Source organism: Oenanthe melanoleuca, chromosome 14 (genome assembly GCF_029582105.1).
Source record: "Oenanthe melanoleuca isolate GR-GAL-2019-014 chromosome 14, OMel1.0, whole genome shotgun sequence".
Lineage (NCBI taxonomy): Eukaryota > Metazoa > Chordata > Aves > Passeriformes > Muscicapidae > Oenanthe > Oenanthe melanoleuca.
This window is the reverse complement of record NC_079348.1, coordinates 8,121,696-8,140,606: the sequence shown is the minus strand read 5'-3', so window position 1 is coordinate 8,140,606 and position 18,911 is coordinate 8,121,696. Positions and strand designations below refer to the sequence as shown.

At 50.2% G+C, this 18,911-nt stretch overlaps 2 protein-coding genes across 8 annotated transcripts in view; one reads left to right on the top strand and one right to left on the bottom strand.

Moving 5' to 3' along the window:
• Positions 1-12,587, bottom strand: part of TSC2 (TSC complex subunit 2) — a 33,928-nt gene extending 21,341 nt beyond the window's left edge. For all 6 annotated transcript variants that reach the window (XM_056503849.1, XM_056503845.1, XM_056503844.1 and 3 more), the window contains exons 1-21: positions 12,525-12,587; positions 11,247-11,403; positions 10,633-10,719; positions 9,936-10,046; positions 9,202-9,346; positions 8,954-9,071; positions 8,460-8,508; positions 7,960-8,085; positions 7,568-7,641; positions 7,092-7,218; positions 6,308-6,451; positions 5,953-6,090; positions 5,658-5,761; positions 4,788-4,869; positions 3,780-3,935; positions 3,531-3,647; positions 2,917-3,039; positions 2,535-2,641; positions 1,677-1,830; positions 806-928; positions 425-559 (exon numbers count right to left, since the gene is read on the bottom strand). In XM_056503849.1, the coding sequence (XP_056359824.1) occupies positions 425-559; positions 806-928; positions 1,677-1,830; positions 2,535-2,641; positions 2,917-3,039; positions 3,531-3,647; positions 3,780-3,935; positions 4,788-4,869; positions 5,658-5,761; positions 5,953-6,090; positions 6,308-6,451; positions 7,092-7,218; positions 7,568-7,641; positions 7,960-8,085; positions 8,460-8,508; positions 8,954-9,071; positions 9,202-9,346; positions 9,936-10,046; positions 10,633-10,719; positions 11,247-11,384 (2,358 nt within the window). In that variant the 5' untranslated portion in view covers positions 11,385-11,403; positions 12,525-12,587. The remainder of the gene's footprint in view (positions 1-424; positions 560-805; positions 929-1,676; positions 1,831-2,534; positions 2,642-2,916; positions 3,040-3,530; positions 3,648-3,779; positions 3,936-4,787; positions 4,870-5,657; positions 5,762-5,952; positions 6,091-6,307; positions 6,452-7,091; positions 7,219-7,567; positions 7,642-7,959; positions 8,086-8,459; positions 8,509-8,953; positions 9,072-9,201; positions 9,347-9,935; positions 10,047-10,632; positions 10,720-11,246; positions 11,404-12,524) is intronic.
• Positions 12,588-12,618: 31 nt separating this feature from the next.
• NTHL1 (nth like DNA glycosylase 1) lies at positions 12,619-18,706 on the top strand. 2 transcript variants are annotated; one of them, XR_008841651.1, is made up of 6 exons: positions 12,619-12,761; positions 13,961-14,184; positions 15,781-15,951; positions 16,274-16,433; positions 17,487-17,633; positions 18,246-18,331. XR_008841651.1 is itself a non-coding variant. In XM_056503851.1 (6 exons), exons 1-6 carry the CDS (start codon positions 12,689-12,691, stop codon positions 18,367-18,369), a joined length of 858 nt encoding a protein of 285 aa, XP_056359826.1. In that variant the 5' UTR covers positions 12,619-12,688; the 3' UTR covers positions 18,370-18,706. The 2 variants fall into 2 exon arrangements, 1 of the variants encoding a protein (XP_056359826.1); XM_056503851.1 differs by having other exon boundaries at positions 17,528-17,633; positions 18,246-18,706.
• Positions 18,707-18,911: the final 205 nt, after the last annotated feature.

Sequence of the window (18,911 nt, the reverse complement as noted above, 5' to 3'; positions counted from 1 at the left end):
CACCCTGAGACACCTCCTGAGTCCTGCCAGCACCCCAGAATACCCTGCAAGGCACCCCTGCTGCAACTAACACTGAGCTTTAAATATTCCTTCACATACCCCAGGCCAAACTTTTATTGGGGACTCGAGTTAAGTAGGTAGTTGAGATGTTAAGTTTCTGATTTAACATAAATGTTGTGTTTAGAAGGGTCTTACTGCAGAGGATAAAGTTACAGTGACCTATCAGGGGGGACAGGTGAGGAGTGAACCCACAGTTAATCCTACATGGGGTCAGCAAAGTGTTTTTTCAGCCCAAATTCAGCAGATGCAGCATTTCCCAACAGCAAAGGGAACTGTTACCTTGCACTTCTGTTTCCTAAAGAGCTCACAGACCAAACAATGCTCTGCAGGCTCTGCCCTCCCTACACCCTTTCACCTCCATTACCTGCTTGGCTTTGTCCAGGTAATTGTGGTAAGATATCAGTGCTGTCAGCACGGGGACCACAGCCAGGTGCAAATCCGTGCGGGAAAAGCCTTCGGGCGTCCCGTGGAGCCTGTCCGTGGTCTTCTTGTCTGTGAGCTGACACATCACACAGCCAGTCACTAAAACACCCTCTGAAAGGCAGCAGAAGGCACTGCCCACAGCCCCCCTTGCCTGTATATTCATATACATTCATTAAGAACACTCATTATTACCTGTTCTGTACCTACCAGCCTGCTAATCATTAAAATATTCATCTGAAGACAGAAAAACCCACTCAAAAATCCCCTTCAAGCAATTCCCAAGCAAACCAAGGAGCTGGGGACTGTGCCTCAGTGGCATTACCATGTAGCTCAGTGCAGAGGCCAGCTGGTCTATGTTGCAAGGAGAAGTTAAAAATAGCACTTTATAGCGCAGGGATTCGGGTAATTTGTTGAGAACCAACTTCAGCACCTTCCAGTCTGTCTCCTGCAAAGACAGAAAATGTTGAGGTTGAAAATTTTTGCAGGATTTCACTAGAGTTTGGAAGGAAGATCAATCAAGTTGCAGACAATGTGTCATTTCCTAGGCAGATGTAGGTCTTGTCGTGGTTGATACAGAAAAAGAAGTGGCATTTAGCTGTCACAAGTTTCTTCCTGTCTGTCACCCAGCTCTAGGTGCAATATTGGCACCACAAACTGGAAGAGAAATTATATTGAGATCTGACAGCCAGAATTCAATTCTCCTAAGCACCAGCACCAATTAACTCTCAGAGCAAGCACAGAACTGTGTCCAATGCCACACTCAGGAACAATTTCTATTTACAGTTCATTGGTGATGAAACATTCACAAATCCTCAAAACACCTCACAAACTTGCAGTGGGAAAGGCTTTAATTCCAAATGCCCTTTCAGAGACAGGATGGCTTACTGGATCTTATTTAACAAGCACAGCTTTAGCCCTTGCCTGGTCTGAAGCAGTGCAATGAAAGCTGTGCTTATTTTCTCAAGAGCTGGGCTGCTGCTCCCACTGGTGGCTGTGAAGCTGCACAATCACACCCAGATCTTGAGCAGGAGTAGAAATTGCTTTTCAGGCTTTATTTAAGTACTCTGGGCTGAAATTTGACAGACAGCTGGTGCCAGGAGGGGACAGAAAGATGCCAAGAGTGGACACACAGATGCCAGGAAGGGACAGAGGGATGCAAGGAGAGGACACAAAGATGCCAGGAGGGTTCATACCTGCTTCAAACACTGCAGGAGGACCCCAAAGACCATGGAGTAGGGCAGGTGTCCCACTCGGACAGTGGCACCTTGGGAAGGCACACTGGGGCTGCCTGAAGGTGGGGACAGGGTGCCAGGGGGCTTTTTCTCAGAAGTCCTTTTCTCTGCCTCTCTGCAACACAGAAAGAGAGAAAAGTATGTGTCATTTCTATAGCTTATTCATGTGACCTACAGCACTACCCTATTTGGGAGCCAGGTTAAAGATTGAATAATAGAATCTGCATTTTCAATTTAAAAAAGCACAGGATTGCCCAGCAGACACACAGCAATGAGCCACTTTGGTCAAGTGAAGGATTTTCCTATCTGATTTAGGAAGTTATCTTTTGGGGTGTGTTACACAACTTTATACAAGGTACAAAATTGAAACTAGCCAGATTTGTACAAATCATCAAATCAAAATTCAGTGTGGAACTGGTTTGAAGCAAAAAATTGCACATTTTTTGGGGAAGTTTTGTGAGCACGCACTTAAATTTCATGTGTGAGAGCTCTGCAGATAAGTGATTTGTAAGAACAATTCACCAATGAGTTACTGGTTCAGACAATCCTAGACTGGTCTAGGAAGATTTAGAAAAACTGCAGATTGCTACTGATGGAGCTTTAAGCTCAGTGAGAACACAATTTAGTTTGGAAAACAGCTTTTTAAAAATAAAAAATAAATTAAGAAGTGTTCAAGGCCAGGTTGGACGGAGCTTGGAGCATCCTGGGGAAGTGGAAGGTGTCCCTGCCCATGGCAGGGGTGGCAGTGGATGAGCTCCAGGATCCCTTCCAACCCAAACCACCTTGTGATTCTTTTGCTGAAGACAATGAGGAACCTACACAAAATCACACAGGCAGTAGGGGCTGAACCTCACTGCTCCATCCTTGTTGGAAAGGCCGAGGCGGTGCAGGGAGTCAGCTCGGAGCATCAGCAGGAAATCAAACACCTGCAACAGGGAGGACAGGAGTCACCCAAACCCCAAGCCACTGCAACACTCCCCCACCTCTACATGAGATTTTTTGCAGGAGCAAAAAGATTTTTAAGAGATGCCATGGCTTGTTCTGCAGGAGGTTGGTGTCACACTGCATTTACATACCCGTGTGAGCCAAGAAACATTTCCTTCTACTTCTTGCAAGCTCTGGAGCACCCAGTCCCCACCTGCCACCCAGAAATCCCAGAGGATTGTGCAGCTATGGCCCTGGGAGCAGAGGGAGCTCCTACCTGCAGCCTGATGCTGCTGGCCACGGGGAGGCTGTAGGAGTAGTGGTAGTGGCGCTGGACGTGCTGGATCAGCATCTCGTACACCCGCGTGGCGTGGCTGGAGGGCAAACTGTACAGCTTGGTCTGCAGGCACAGAAACACAGCCCAGCCCCAGGGCTCTGTCACAAACCTGGGGCTGCACTGCCAGTTCCAGCAGAAAGGCAGCAAGAACTTCATCCTCAACAGAACATGGACAGGTGGCTCTGGAAGGAAGCTCTGCAAAAACTCCAGAGCAGCAGCTCCAGAGGCTGCTCTTCACCACAGCCCAGGACATGCTGCCCAAACACAACAGATCTATTAAATCTAGTCAAGGTTATGAACTCCTCCTTCCTGCTAATTTATGGCTACATCCTCCCTCCCCACAGGCAAATCTGAGTTGTACAATGGGAGTTAAGTACAACACTTAGCAAACAGTCCCACAGTGCTCAAACTCAAAGGATTGACCAAAACAAGAGTTAAAATATTAAATAGCTAAACAAAAGAATATTTAATAGTGAGAGAAGTGTTATCTAAAAAGCCAAGTCCAGCAGAAGAGTATTATGAACAATCTGTGTTTAATGCTCTGCAGCATTTACCTGAAGAATTATCAGGAGCCCAAGAACTGCTGTCTTGACATCCTCCAGAGAAGCTGAGTATGACAGCAAGTCCCTCTCTTCCAGTTCTGAAGGAGATGACAGAGAATGTGCAGCCACCTTTGAAAGAGAAATGCAACACATGGTTTAAACCTGCAGCACATCCTTTCTCTGTTTGCATGCTGGAAGGAGAGGGAAGCCTCAGGAAGTCATCCTTGCTGGAAAAGCTGCCAGCCCTGCAGGTTTCCTTACCCTCTCTATGATATCCAGCAGGCTGTTGAAGTGATGAGTGTTGCAGCCTTCAGCCAGGTCCACCAGCAGCTGAGTGGCCAATTTTCTGACCTGATGGTCTTTATCCTCTGGGATGTGAGCCAGCTGGGAGATCACCACCAGGTTTATCAGCTCTTCCTGCAAGAGCACAGACCTTCCTAAGCTGTCAGATGTTCACCACATTACAGAAAGAATTGCAAACAAAAGAACTCAGCAACTCTGGAACCAGGCTTGCTCCTTCACTGTTTCATTCCTTCATCTCCTCTTCCATCCAACAAATATTTGTCTGCCATCCCTCCAGGTATTTGTGAGTTTTATTGAAATTTTCAGTGCTTTGGTTTTTGTCTGTCCTATAGATTTGACAGCCCAGGCTCAAACAGCCAAGGGATTTCTAGACCTTGGTTTTTGAGAGAGGAAACACCAACAGCTTCATGTCTTCATAAATCTTGAAGGAATCCAGGGAGCATCTCTGCCCCTTCCTGCCCTCTGGCACTTTGGGCACATCCTGAGGAGCTCAAGATATCCCTGGAGCTCTTCCCCAATTCCTCTCTCACAGTTTCCATCTTGGACAGCAATTAAACTGCAAGCACCAAGACCAGTCACTGCTCAATATGTCCAGTCCCCATCCTTTTACGAAGCTTTTAAATCAGCTTTGCACCTCTCAAATCGTCTGCCAATTCTTCCAAAACAAAATGGACTTGGAATTAATGGCCTCAAACAGGGAAGGCAAGACAAAACCAGTTCTGCCCTCAAAACCCTCAGCTCCCACTGCAAGTTGCACACTCCTATACCAAGCTAAGGACAAATAATGGCAAATCCCCCCACAAGCATCCCAAACAGTGTGGGTGAGATTTAGAGCCCAGGGCTGAGCCTTCCCCACAGGCAGAGAGGACCTGAAAAAATGTGAAATTGGTAAATGGAAAATGTGTCCCACCAAAGGCTTTCCCACCCACCTGAGTCCTCAGCTGGGACCCCCAGGACAACACCCACCTCATAGAACTGTCTGTTGATGCTCAGCACAAAGGACAGCACATCCAGAATTTTAATCCTAACAGCACTACGGCTCTCATTCCTAAAACAGGAAAAGCAAATCCAAAGTGAAAAAAAAAATAGAGCTGTTGGTATTTAGGGAAGGGAGAAAAGTAAAACTAAAGGAAAATAAGAAACTTTTTCAGAGTTGGAACAGTAACTGTGAGAGATCAGCTGAGCCCTCAGTTAATGTCTCCATATCTGAAATCAGATTCATGAACAATTGGAAATTCAAATCCTAATTCAGCTTTTACTCCTTCTGCAGACCTGTAATTGCAGCTTTCCCATTTCCAATCCAAACTAGGAAGCACATGTCAGAAGAACAAGTGCTCTGGTGAGCAAATTTAAAACCAAACACATGGCACTGAGGAAGAGCTGCTCTTTGGCAGCATTTCACAGAGGAGACAGAAGTTTGTTATTGCTCTGTGTTGATGTTTCAGAGCACAGAATCCCTTAGGGAGCACCATTCAAAACCAGATAACTGGAATACTGGATAACCATATGCAACCCTAATGCTTAACAGGAAAATCTTGTTTGGTGTCAGAACTACAAAGTGCTGTGGAGTGGAACACAACTGCCTAAGTTAATTGGAATAGTTTTGAATGGAAAGAAAAAGAAAAAAGCAGCATAAAGAACTCAGTGGAAAGCTTTTCTTACTTCAAATAAGTCCTTTCATGTGCTGTGCCCTGGGACTACCACACTTGTCAGCTAACTTAGAACTTCAGAACATTAGAACTTCAGAAAACAAAATTATCTATCATGACAAGGTGGCAAGAAATACTTGAAAGTGCTTCTTAAAAGTAAGAAGTTCCCAAAGTTATGATTTCCTACCTGAAGAACCTCTCCATTAAGAGCTGCAGGTTGTGAATCCAGCCATCTTTGGCAGGGTGGATGGACTGAGCTCTGTATGTTATCAGGTTTAACACAGAAGATTCCTTTATGGAAAAACCAAAAAATGTTTTCAGTGTATAAGCAAACATAATAAATCCATTCCTCCAACCCCCTCCATGGGAATAAGGCTCATGGAAGTCCTGGCTGGGATTTTCTGACCATTTCCTATTTCAGGACTCTCAAATTTCAGCTGTAACAAAAGAGAGTCAAAACGAGGACAATAATAAAGCCTTACTGGTCTCTGATCAGCACATCTTTCCACCAGCTCAAAAAATCTCTCTTCAGAGCCATGAAAATCATTCTGGTCACAGAGTTCTTCTACTGTGGTCAAAAGATCATGGACAATGGACTTCAGCTCTTGGCTCTCCAGAACCTAAAAAGAGACAAAACCATTCCTGAAAGAGTCCCACCTTGCCAAAAAGTGCTAATGTTAAATCCAAACAGAAAACTCAGAGAACCGCAGTGGTGAGAACTGGGCTAAGCCCTCCTCAGCTTCAATTTCCCTGCAGTGCACAAACAGATCAATTTGGAAAACAATTTCTGGCAAAGCCTTGGGACTGGAAGCACACCCAGGCAGGCCCAAGATGCACCTGCAGCTGCTGCAGCAGTCTCTCCATGATGTCCAGGAGGATGTCCCAGGTGACAGCCTGCAGCTCCTTCCCGTATTTCTTGATCAGGCGTGTGATGGACAGAACGATCTCGTAGGACACGACTGCGTTGGGACAGGTCATGGCCTGGAAGCCAAAGCACTTCAGTCAGTGAGCACTTGGGCAGCAGAGCCCAGAAACCCTCTGCATTCCAATGCCTGTTAATCAGGGAATGAGCCTGGAAGCCTGAGATAAATCCATCCAAGTCTGTGCACACAAAACACACAGCACAGAACCACTTTCTCAAGAGCAGTTCTGCTCTCCTGTGAGCAGCTGTAGCTCAGATGGCAGACACAGCCCCATCCTACAGGCACACAGGGGGATTAAAGCCAGTAATTCCTGCTTCAGGCACTCAGATGAGGAGATTCTGAGAGCTCTGGGGCTGCCCCTGAAGACACCCTCCCTCACTTTTTGTACCACCCACTGGGAAGAGTGAAAGTTGTTGCTTTGTATTTTATTTTTTAAGCTAAAGTACCCACAATGTAGGTATTTGCTAGAAAGGATGCTGACTTTCCTCGTCTGGCCAAAGATATTCAAGGAGGAGGCCTCAGCTACAGACATAAATTCTCTTGTTTTACTTGTTTTACCATTTCTCCCTGCTTCACCCCACACCCAATTTCTCCCTCTCATCCTCCAGGCCTAGAAAGATCTCTTTGGTGTAGGAGGCCAAGTTTTTGGTCTAAATTTGTCCAAGAGATTAAAAAGTTCCCCCAGCATGCCAGCCTACCTTGAGGAATGAAGGCAGCACTGAAGTTGGGGAGTTCCTGAGGGAATTGAGGCGATGAGCCCCCCACAAAGCCATCCCAACAAAGAACACAGCTCCTCTCAGCAGGGCTGCATCTGCCATGTAGGATCTAAGGACAGGGGGAAGGGAACATCAGACCTTGCCACAATTACTTCAGCATACAAAGTCAATATTCAGGAATATTCACTGTCCCAACAGGAATTCCCAGCTGTTACACATAAGAGCCTTGCACAGCAATGGGCAAACATGAAAAGCAGAAAATCATTCACCACAACTTTAAACAGAGGCAAATTAAATTCAGAAATGCCCCAAATGAGCACTTCAGCAGCATAACTAGAAAGGGAATTCAGTTCTGAGCACCAGGGCCTTCAGCTTGTTCTACTGAGGCTGGTGACTCCTCATCTGTCTCACTGGGACCTTACTGAATTCCTTGGATTTGCTGGATCCTCCTCCTTTACCTGTCCTCCATGATCCTGCACATGTTGTAGATGGCACTGTGTCCCAAGTGAGTTCCCAGGAGGTTGCGCATGAGCTGCAAATCCAGAGAGAACACCTCAATCCCCAGCTGTTACAACACTCAGCAGCCTAACATGGATTTCACTGGCCATGCTTCTGGAGGAAATGTGTCCTGCCTTTCCCAAGCCAGGACAGAAGCCTGTCACACCAGCTGAAACCAGGGGAGAATCCCATGGATGTGACACGACTTGCACTACTGAGATGCTGATCCCTCACTGCTTCAACAATTTTTAATTTACTCTTAAAACCAAGCTGAAACTGGTGGAAGACGTGCACAGGTATGTCTGACACTTCACCCAGGAGGGAATTCGTTCATTCAAGCAGAGGTTCTGACCTTCCAGCAGGGCTCACAGAGCTCCTTCACGTTGATGGTGCGGCACAGGGTGATGATGAACACGGGCAGGTTCTCCGAGGGCAGGCAGTTGTAACAAACAACTGCATCCAGGACTTGCAAGGAAATCTTTGGGAAAGGGACAGACAAAATGGTTGGACACATCCCTGTGAATCAACCAAGTCAAATCCTCACCTGGCACACCCAGGAAATCTCCTGGAAGTCAAAAGGGATGATGATATTTTTGGTTTTGTTGTTTGTTTGGTTTTTTTTCTTTTTAAAAAGCATTGTCAATTTACTTATCAAATTAATTAATTCTCTGTTTGCTCTGGAATAAATTATTGGTGTATCAGATATACTGGCTTACAAATAACATAATATTGCATCAGCTCTCTTGAAAGATGAGAATAAACCCAGAGTCTGATGATCTGATTTTATTTGTAAAAGTTACTGTTTCAAAGAACTTCAAAGAGTTCTGCAGTACTAAAACTCAGATCACTGACCTCTATGTCCATAGATGATGAGGTCTGAATGCACAAGAGGCAGATCTTACTGTTAAGAAAGAACATTTAATTAGAATTGTTTGCTCCACATGTTTTTTGGCAAATTACAAAGAGCCAGAACAGTCAGGTTAATTGCCATGTTATTTAACTCCTCATTGCCCTTCCTGTGGCAATGTTGGTGACACCCCACGGGACACTGAGCACTGTAATCTCTTTTATAGAATTAAAGAGAGACTTAAATGCAGCCCAGGTAATGCAACAGACCCTTGTGAGACAAAGCAATGCAAACAGGGAATGGGAAAAACACATTTAAATGTTAAACTAAAACAGATTTGAGCACACAAGAACTGAAAATCAAATATTTGTCAAAAACTACCTGGGACAAAAAAGATCCAGCTGGGGATGAAAAATATCCCAGCTAGTGCATATTGATCTGCAACTTTGTCTGTAATTTACCAGGAATAACCAGGCAGGAGTTAAAAAATACAACTTACTGGACCATGTCAGCTACGTAGTCTTCCAGATAGCAGCTATTGAATTTCACCAGATTCACCAAAACCAGGAGGAACTCAGAAGTCAACCCAACATCCATCCACTGTAGCACAAAATCAGCTAAAAAAAGGAAAAAACCCTGTTACAATACACCTTCTACCCAGGAATGACACCACTAACATTTTTCTGTTAGCACTGGATGTCTCTGATTTATTCCCACCAAACTGAAGAGGGGCTGGGAAATGCTCACCCAGCTCCTCCTCCAAGTAGGTGATGTATCGTCCGTTCTCTGTCAGAGCCTTGAACACCTCCAGCCGTTCATGCACATCTTCATTGGAGGGGTAGTCCTTAATAACCTTAAAAAAATGGGCTCTGAGGATGCCTAATCTCTCACCCTTGAAATAAAAAAAGGAAAGGAGTTAAGGCCTGTCTACCTGAGTAATCTTCGTGCTTGAAATTATTTTTTTGTTAAATCAATGCCTACTCTCTTCATAAGCATCCACCCCTGCTTTCTCAGAACACTGAAAATGACAACTTTGGGCTGATTCAGCTCCATGTTTGTGCAACACGTTGGGAAATCTGAAGAATTTGTGTGTGCTGAACTTGGCCAGGCTAGAAATGTCTCACAAAAAACCCCTTGCATACCTGAAACATCAAAACCAGCTGCAAACTGGGACTAGGAGGTCTGGGCAAAGACCACGTCCAATCTGCTGAATTATGCTGAACTTAACCCAAAGTATTTCCCCTTTCTCAAGAGTATTACCTCAAACCAGAACAGCTTTCTATGAGTTGTATGAAACGTTTTGCTACGAGGTCAAACCAAGACTTCAAAGGAAAATGCTTCCTCTTCTCATTTATGAGACACAACCAAAATTACAAATATGAAGATTTTGTAGAGAAGAGCTCCCTGGTGCTTTTGCCATTTGCCCCCTGCACAAAGGCCAGTTTAGGTGAGTGTTCCCTGCCCCGTGGGGTTGCTGTCACCTGTCCCTGCACGATGGACTTGAGCAGGTGGAGCACGGCGTGCCTGGCCTCGGCGGGACGCTCCGGCTGCAGCATGTCAGCCACCACCTTCCACACGGCCTCCACGGCGTGCTGGGAACAAACAAACCCAAAAACCAAACCAAAAGTGTGAGGCAGGAAAGCTCAGCTCCTCCTGGGATCCCCAGCCAGCAGCTCCCAATGAATTCTGGCAATTCATGATTAAGTTGCAGGGGTTTCATGTCTGGAGTTGTCTGTTCTGAGGGACACTCACAGATCAAGCCCAGCAGACACCAAATCCAGCCCTACACCCCAGGAACTGGAATTCCTCATTCCACACTCACTTCAAGTGGGAATATTTGTGCAGGAGCCTTCACCCAGCTACAAGATGAGTTCAAAACCAATTGGGGGCTGCTTATTACCAAGGCAGGAGGAGATAAGAAAACCCCTCTAAATATCATCTCCTATGAACTACCCTGAATATCCCCAGCTGTCTCCTTCCAGGAAGCCCAAAAGCTCCATCCCCTCTTCTCCAGAGCTGGAAGGTTGGGCAGACTAATTTCCTTTTACAGCACAAAGCAGCCTCTAGGATCACCCATTTTAAAAAGCTTTCTAAACAATAGGAGTCTCTTAAGATAGTCTGAGAGCTGCTACTTAAATTTTCATCCTTCCAATACTCACTGAACACTTTGGAACTCACCTCTTCAATTTTTTTGGTTTTTGCCACTTCACAAATTTGACTGATTGCTCGTATCCTGTTACTCAATCCACACTCTATGCTCAGTTCCTGGAAAGAAATGGAGAAATAAGCTAACAGTTTATCTGACCAGAAACACTTATCCATTTCTCCAAGGGGAGAAGGAATTCTGGTCTCCTTCTCCCTTTTTTTTTTTTTTGCATTTTCCTCCTTGTGTGCCAACTACATTTCTACAGACTTGTGGTACCAATTACTGGAATCAATTATTTTATTTTTCATCTCCACAGAACCATAAGGTTTTCATAAAACAGAAACAGTTGCAAGCTTGTGGAAACTGCCACCACAGAAACTTCACCAAGCTCAGACTGTAAAAAAAGAGAGGACAGGGAAATACCCTGTAACCCAACATAACAAGTATCTCCAAAGTACTCAAAGAGTAAGTAACTCAAATGCTGGAGCTGCAAAGTAGGTGAGTTCTACATCCAGTTAACTAGTGAATGAGTTGAGAGATCAGGAAACGGAATGCATGCCCAAAAACCCAGGAAAGGAGCAAGCCCTCCTGATCCCCTCAGCTGAGGTACCCCAGGCACCACCCCCACTCCACTCTGTTCTCACACCTTGAGTATTTCTGCAGTGATGATAAACTCTGTCTGCTTGCCCTCCGACGACTTTGAACTTCCCCGGGATGTTCCCAGCCCCAGGAGGTTCCTGAACTTCTCCTTCAGCCCGGAGTCCTTGCTCTGAGGCTTTGCCATTGCTGCCAAGCGCTGAGCCCTGCAGACACACAACAGGGGGATACTTCAGCAGGAAAACCCCAATAACAGCATCACACCGGGGCTTTCCCAAAGAGCTCAGGTGTCTCCAGCCTTTTCAAACATGGGACAAAGCCCAACACTGAGGGAGCTCGTGCTGCTCCTGCCTTCAGCACCCACATCCTACAGCTCCCCACGGAATACAGGGCTCCCTCTCCTAGGAGCTCTGAATGCTCCCTGATTTTTGCAGTATATCCACGTGCACACACTTTTTGGAGGATGTGAGCTTGTTCCCAAAGCAAAGGCCAAACACACCGTGCTGTGCCATCGATGTGGAAGAGAGGAAGGATTTACAAATCTGAGTGCTGGAACATCCAAGCTGCCACAGCAAGAGAAAGATGCGGCAAAGACAAGGATGGCCATTACAACAATGACCTCCAGAAAGTGTCCCACTGGCCCTTGGGGACCTGACCCCTTGACATGACCCTGCACAACCTCAGGTCCCTCCGTCCCCATGGACATCGCACATCTTGGGCACAGCAATCCCAGGGATGCACCACAGAGCCTGTCCCTGCATCCCAGGGGACACAGCATGGACACCAGCCCAGTGTCACCAGGAGACATGCCATGGACACCAGCCCAGTGTCACCAGGGGACACAGCATAGACACCAGCCCACCACCCTTGGGGACACACACAGCCCCTAGCCCCCTGTCCCCAGGGACACACAAGCAATGGCACATTGTCCCCCTGCCACCCCCAAATAAGCCAGAATATGCCACATCCCATCCCCAAGCCAGGACACAATTGCATAGCCCAGATCTCAAACACAGCAGGAGTCACAGCACAAACCCCAAACACAATGGGGGTCACAGCACAGACCCCAAACACAGTGGGGGTCACAGCACAGACCCCAAACACAATGGGGGTCACAGCACAACCCCCCCAAACACAACGGAGTCATACTTCAGACCACAAACACAGCGGGGGTCACACCCCAGACCCCACAAACACACAGCGGGGACAGCACAGCCCCACAAACACAGCGGGGGTCACACCCCAGACCCCACAAACACACAGCGGGGACAGCACAGCCCCTCAAGCACAGCGCGGCCCCTCGCAGTGCGGGTCCCCCGTCACTCACCCCGAGCCCGGCCCGGCCCGGCCCGGCCCCGCCGCCCCCGGCCCGCTCCGCTCGGGGCCCGGTGCCGGCACCGCCCCCGCGCAAGCCCCGCCCGTTCCGGCTGCCCCGCGTCCCGCCGGGCCCGGTAGTTCCCGGTAGTTTTCCCGGTAGTTCCCGGGGCCGCCATGAGCGCGGCCCGGCCCCGGCCCGCGGCCTGCGCGGCCCTGAGGCGGCTGCGCTCGGCCCGGGGCGGCGGGGGTACGGACTGGGGTGGGGATCGGGATGGGGGTACGGGAAAGGGAATGGGGGTACGGACTGGGGTGGGGATCGGGATGGGGGTACGGGAAAGGGAATGGGGGTACGGACTGGGGTGGGGATCGGGATGGGGGTACGGGAAAGGGAATGGGGGTACGGACTGGGGTGGGGATCGGGATGGGGGTACGGGAAAGGGAATGGGGGTACGGACTGGGATGGGGATGAGGGTACGGACAGGGATGGGGGTACGGAACAGGGATGGGGTACGGAATGGGGATGGGGATACAGGATGGGGGATCGGGGTACGGACAGGGATGGGGTACGGGATAGGGGTGGAGAATATGGACATGGAATGGAGTGCGGGAAAGGAGATGGGGTATGGAGATGGTACAGACAAGGATGGGGTACGGGATAGGGGGTACAGACAGGGAATGGGGTACGGGATAGGGATGGGGGTATGGGAAAGGAGGTATGGATAGGGATGGGGTATGGGAAAGGGGATGGGGGTACGGGATAGGAGATCAGGGTACAGACGGGGATGCGGGTATGGGATAGCGGATCGGGGTACAGTCAGGGATATGGACAGGGAATGGAGGTACAGACAGAGGATGGGGGTATGGTAAAGGGAATGGGGTAAAGATAGCTGATGGGGGTATGGTAAAGAGAATGGAGTACAGACAGGGAATGGGGAAAGGGATGAGGGTACGGACAGGATCGAGAGTATGAGAGATGGATCGTGGCTTCCTGGGGGCGTGGGAAGAGGGGATGGGGACACGGGGTGTGGGGGAGAGGGGAAATTGCTGATTCTGGGAAGGGGGGAATTGGGGCTGTGCTGGGCACAGGGAGCAGCTGGGGCTGCACCAAGGGCCTGGCCTCGCTGTGGTCAGGGGCTGGGTGTCCTTGTCACATCCTCCCCTGGGCTAGGCGTAGCCTCACCTGTGTTTGGGACACGTGTCCCCATGGTGTGACATATGACCCCACTGTTGTCACCTGTTGCCACTTGTCTCCCAGGTCCTCCCTCCCTCCCTCGCCCTATGCTGGCTCTGCTTGGGACTAGGGCGTGTGCAGTATTTGGGTTGGGACTCAGGGGAGGGAACTCACCCTGGTCAGGGTCCCCTGGGTGCTTGGTGGGGCTGTCACTGAGCTCTGTATGGGGTGGAGGCATCTTTCCTCAATGCTGGAATCTCTGCCATCCTATGCAGGGAGCCAGATCCAGGGCACACCCAGCATCCCGAGGCAGAGCAGGAAGAGGAAGAGCCTTGCCATTGCCTATGAGGGGGATGGGGCCGAGCCCCCGAGGGCGCCCTGGGAGCCACGGGACTGGCGGGAGCAGCTGGAGCGCATCCGGGAGATGAGGAGCAGCAGGGATGCTCCCGTGGATGAGATGGGAGTGCACAAGTGCTATGACAGCAGTGCACCTCCACAGGTAACAGCATCCACAGGGAGCAGCATTCACGGGTAATAGCATCCGCAGGTAACAGCATTTCCACACATAACAGCATCCACAGGTAACATCATCCTGCTACCAGCTCCAGCAGGCGCAAGAAAACAGCTTCCCTCATCCTCCTGCTGCCCCTGGGTCTGTCCCACTTGGAATGTTTCCAGGACAGAAACTGGATCATGGCTCTGGGCTGGGATTGGTCCCAGAGGATGTGATGAATTTGAGGGGCAGTGCTGCCTTATGGAGGAAGGTGCTGCCAGGGCATGAAGCCATGATCCTTTTTTCCTTAAAAATCTCTGTAGGAGTCCAAGGGAAGTATCCAGCAAAGTGGCTGTGGAATGCAGAGGAACATGGGAAGCACTCATGGGCAGGCTTGGAGGAGCAGTGGAGTGGGAATATGGGGATCATAGAATCTCAGAATTGTTAGGGTGACTTTGGAGACCAGCTAATCCAACCCCATGGACTTGGAGCAGCTCTGGATTGGGAATGTGGGGAGAGGAGCAGCAGGACCTGCTGGGCTCTGAGGGAGGGGTCAGGAGGACACAGTTGGACAGTCTTGGCGCATGGAATGCTGTCCTTGCTGTTGGCATCCTGCCCTGGGCTGGGATCCCTGGGGAGAAGATGAGCTCTGACCCCAGCCCCAGAGCTGTCACACGCTCTCAGCCACGTGGGCTGGCAGCTGAGGCACCGTGGTGCACCACTCGGAAATAGCTTCTCTTCCCTGGGGAAAAGGGGCTCTTGCTTCCAAGAAAAAGTGGATGTTGCAACCCTCAGCTCCTCACACTATTCCTTTGTACCCTGAGATTTTCCTGCTTCCACGCACTCAGGGATTTTTCCTGGTGCACCTGTGGTTTTGTAAACTTTGTAGTTGAGCTGGAGGGAGGATTGTGTCTCATGTTATCCTGGGTCATTTTGGGTTAGTTGCATCATCCTCCTCACTCTGGTGTGGCAGAATCACATCTGGGGAGAAAGAATTGGGAAATAGGAGGTGATGGCCTGGATAAACCCTTCGTGGCAGCAGCAGAGGAATTCCTGGGATTTGTCCTTCCTCTCCCAGTCTCTGTCATCCCAGTTCTTCAGATTTGGTTCCCTGAGGAGCTCACTGGAGCCAGACACCCAGTTCCTACTGTAACCTAGTGGGAAAGGGTTGGGATTTTTGAAGGCAGCTTAGAACAGAAGTTGCATGAAAAATCATTTTGGTGTTTTAAAAAGCTGCTTAGAATAGAAGATAAATGAAAAATCATTGGGCATTTGTCCTTGTGCATCCTATGGGTCTCCTGAGAATGCCATCCTCAGGAAAAGCTTTGTCCAGCCCTTTGTGGCATCTTTGGAGTAGATCCTAGCAGACAGAGATGTGTCTGTGAGACCCCTGCCCTCCCACAGGTACTGACAGCTGAGCTTGAAGGGGTTTCTTTTCTCCCTTCATTGTGTGGTGGATTTAAGTTTATGGATTATTCCTGTTGCAGCCTTCCAGTCTCTTGGAGGCTGATAGGGCTGAAGGGTGGGAGCACACCCTGCATTGAGGGAAGTGCTGGATCCTCCAGATCCTCCCAGGGTGCCTGAGTGTCCCTTTGTCCCCAGGTGATGCGCTACCAGGTGCTGCTGGCCCTGATGCTGTCCAGCCAGACCAAGGACCAGGTGACGAGCGCTGCCATGCTGCGCCTGCGCCGGCGCGGCCTCACCGTGGACAGCGTGCTGCAGATGGATGAGGACACCCTGGCACAGATCATTTATCCCGTGGGCTTCTGGAGGGTGAGTGTGGGATCACCACACAGGAAACCCCTGTGCCCTTCTTGTGGCCAGCTCTCCCCTGGAGTCAGGCTAAAAGGTGGATTTTACACCAATTTTGGCACTTTGTTTTGCCAGCAAGGTGGGGTTCTCGGCTGCAGGGCCTGGAGTGTGCAGGGAGGTTGGAGCTCCCAGCATTTTGATTTCAACTAGAAGTCAAGGCTCTGAGTCCTGCACAGCTGCCATGTGTGGCCTCACCTGTAACACACACTCAGGAATGCTTGGTTTTCTGGGCTATGTCTGTTTTCCCTGTGGTGGAGGGCAGCTTGGATTGTGTGTCTTCCAGAACAAGGTGAAGTACATCAAGCAGACCACAGCCATCCTGAAGCAGAAGTACGGGGGTGACATCCCGAGCACTGTGGAGGAGCTGGTGCAGCTGCCAGGAGTTGGGCCCAAAATGGCCCATTTGGCCATGCACATTGCCTGGGATAGCGTGGCTGGCATAGGTAACTTGGACCCTGCTTTTCCCATCCCTCTCCTAAATCCCAATCCATTCCCCAGGCAGAGGGGAAGCACTGCAGCCCCAGCCCCCAGGAGCCTGGTGACATCCCTTTGGTTCAGTCCTCTGCAGAGTGTTTTGGTGGGGGAACGATGTGACCCTCAGCCACTCACTCAGTGAGGTGGAGGATTTAGGCAGCTGCTGTTTCTCCCCAGATTTAGCAGATAGCAGAAATTCCCAAGGGAAGTCACTGCCCTGGGGAGCTGGTGTCAGATGGGGCTGGACCATCACCTGCAGGGCCCCTGGGGACAGATTAGCATTCCAAAAGAATGTGCTGCTTGATGGAAGAGCCTGGGAAAGGCAGGATGAGCGAGTGGGCGGGAGCTGGATCCTGCAGCCCCTCTGGTGACCATCAGCTGGACAGGCCGTGGCCCCTGCCCTGCATCCAGCAGCCCTTGGGCTCTGTTGTTCTCCTTCTATGGGGGAGGGAAGTCCAGAGGCAGCCAAACCAGCCAAGTGTTTTCCAAAGAATTGTGTGCTCGGTTTTGATTTGGGAGGCAAGGCTTAGTCTTCCTGTTTACAGCAATTTCCTGGGTTTTGCCCAATTAGCCCCAGAGACAGGTTTATCACTGCTGATCTAACAATAATACACTTTGCATTCAGAGCTTTTGAGCTCAAAGCACATTATAAACACTGCTCTAAGCCTCCCAAGCCCTCTCTGCTGGTGGGTATTATGAAATGTGTTTTCCATGCGGGCAGAGGAAGGGGCAGAGATCACGATTTGCGTAACTTCAGCTGAAACTCCAGGAGGATGAGAATGTGCAGAGGGAGCAGGGCCAGGCTCTGTGCCTGTTCCACAGAGCAGGGGAGCCTTGGGAGGGAGGCTGGCTGGGCTGTGTGAACCTGGGGAGAGACACCCACCCAAATGCTTTTGGCTCCGGGCCTGGGAAGAAAATGTTTGTGTTTGGAGTGAGCCTCCACTCCCGTTCCACCCTGCTGCTCCCCTGCCCTGGGCCTGGTGGCTGTCACAGGCAGCTTTGGCTCTGCTCTCTCCGCTCAGGTGTGCCTGCCCCACCTAAACTCTGGGCTCTCCCTCCCCAGCTGTGGACACCCACGTGCACAGGATCTCAAACAGGCTCAAGTGGGTGAAGAAGGAGACCAAGTACCCCGAGGAGACTCGGGTGGCACTGGAGGAGTGGCTGCCCAGGTGAGCCCTGAGCCCCTGCTTGCTGCAGGAACCATGTCTGCACAAAGTCCTGCTTGGGGCAGTTTCAGGGACTGCAGTTTGGCTCCTCCCTCTTTCCAGGGTTGCAGTAGCTGCAGGTGTTTCCCCTCTGCCAGAGCTACAGCAGCAGCATCTCACCTGGCTGGTGTTTCTGTTGCTGTCAGATGGATCAGTCACCACCAGTGGAGCTCTTGATCCCTGATTTTTGCCTTACCAAGTTTACCATGATCCAAAACAGATGCTTTTCCACACAGGGCCTTGCTGAGCCCAGTGGCCACAGCAGCATCAGCCCAGGGCTGGATCCTGGCCCTCACTGGTGATTCATTTTCAGTATCAAACAGCAGCTGGCACGTACACAGGCACATCTCTACACCTGGCACGTGTCTGAGCACAGGCACTGCTCCCCCAGCTCAGCAGGACCAGGAAAGCTTGGGAGGGCTGTTCCTAGCAGGGAGCAGGAAGGGCTGGGACTCACCTCCAGGGAAAGCCAGGAGGAACAGGCAGAAGGGGAAAGGGATCCCATTAACAGCACAGGTTGTTCCTCACTCCTTCCAAGCAGCTGCATGGCAACACTGCTGTTTCTCCTCTCACCAGGGACCTCTGGAAGGAGATAAACTGGCTCCTGGTGGGCTTTGGGCAGCAGACCTGCCTGCCTGTGAACCCTCGCTGCAGCCAGTGCCTCAACCAAGACATTTGCCCAGCTGCCAAGAAACTCTGAGGGATCATCCAGCCTCTGGAAAACCACAAAGCTGCTTGGGCTGAGCCCTGCTAAAGCTGGGCCTGGCACAGGGCAGGCAGTGTGACTGCAGGGGACAGGAGCCTGCTGCACCAGCTCCAGAAAACAGCCACTGGCAAGGGCTCAGCTCTCCAGAGGAAAAAGGGGCTTTGAGAGGCAGCAATCCTGCTGGGCCAGAGCTGAAGGCTCCAGCTGGGTGAATGGCTGAGCACAGCCCAGCTGTGCCACACTGAGTCACTGGAGAGAAAAGCTTTGTCCTCAGGGACGTGCTGCTGCTTGTAAATACTCATTTAATAAAGGTGGTGAGGGTTTTTTTGCACCCACGAGGTTTGCTGGCATTTGTGTGACATTGGCTGAGGGGAGGAGGACGTGGGTGACCTCAAGCAAGGCTGAACCATGGCAACCAGCCCTGCCCTGCCACACAACCAGGTGTGCTGCCAGCAGGACAAGAGCTGTGCCAGGGGACATCCAGGGTGGGCAGCAGGAGGAATTTCTGCATGGAAAAGGTTGTTCAGCAGGGGACG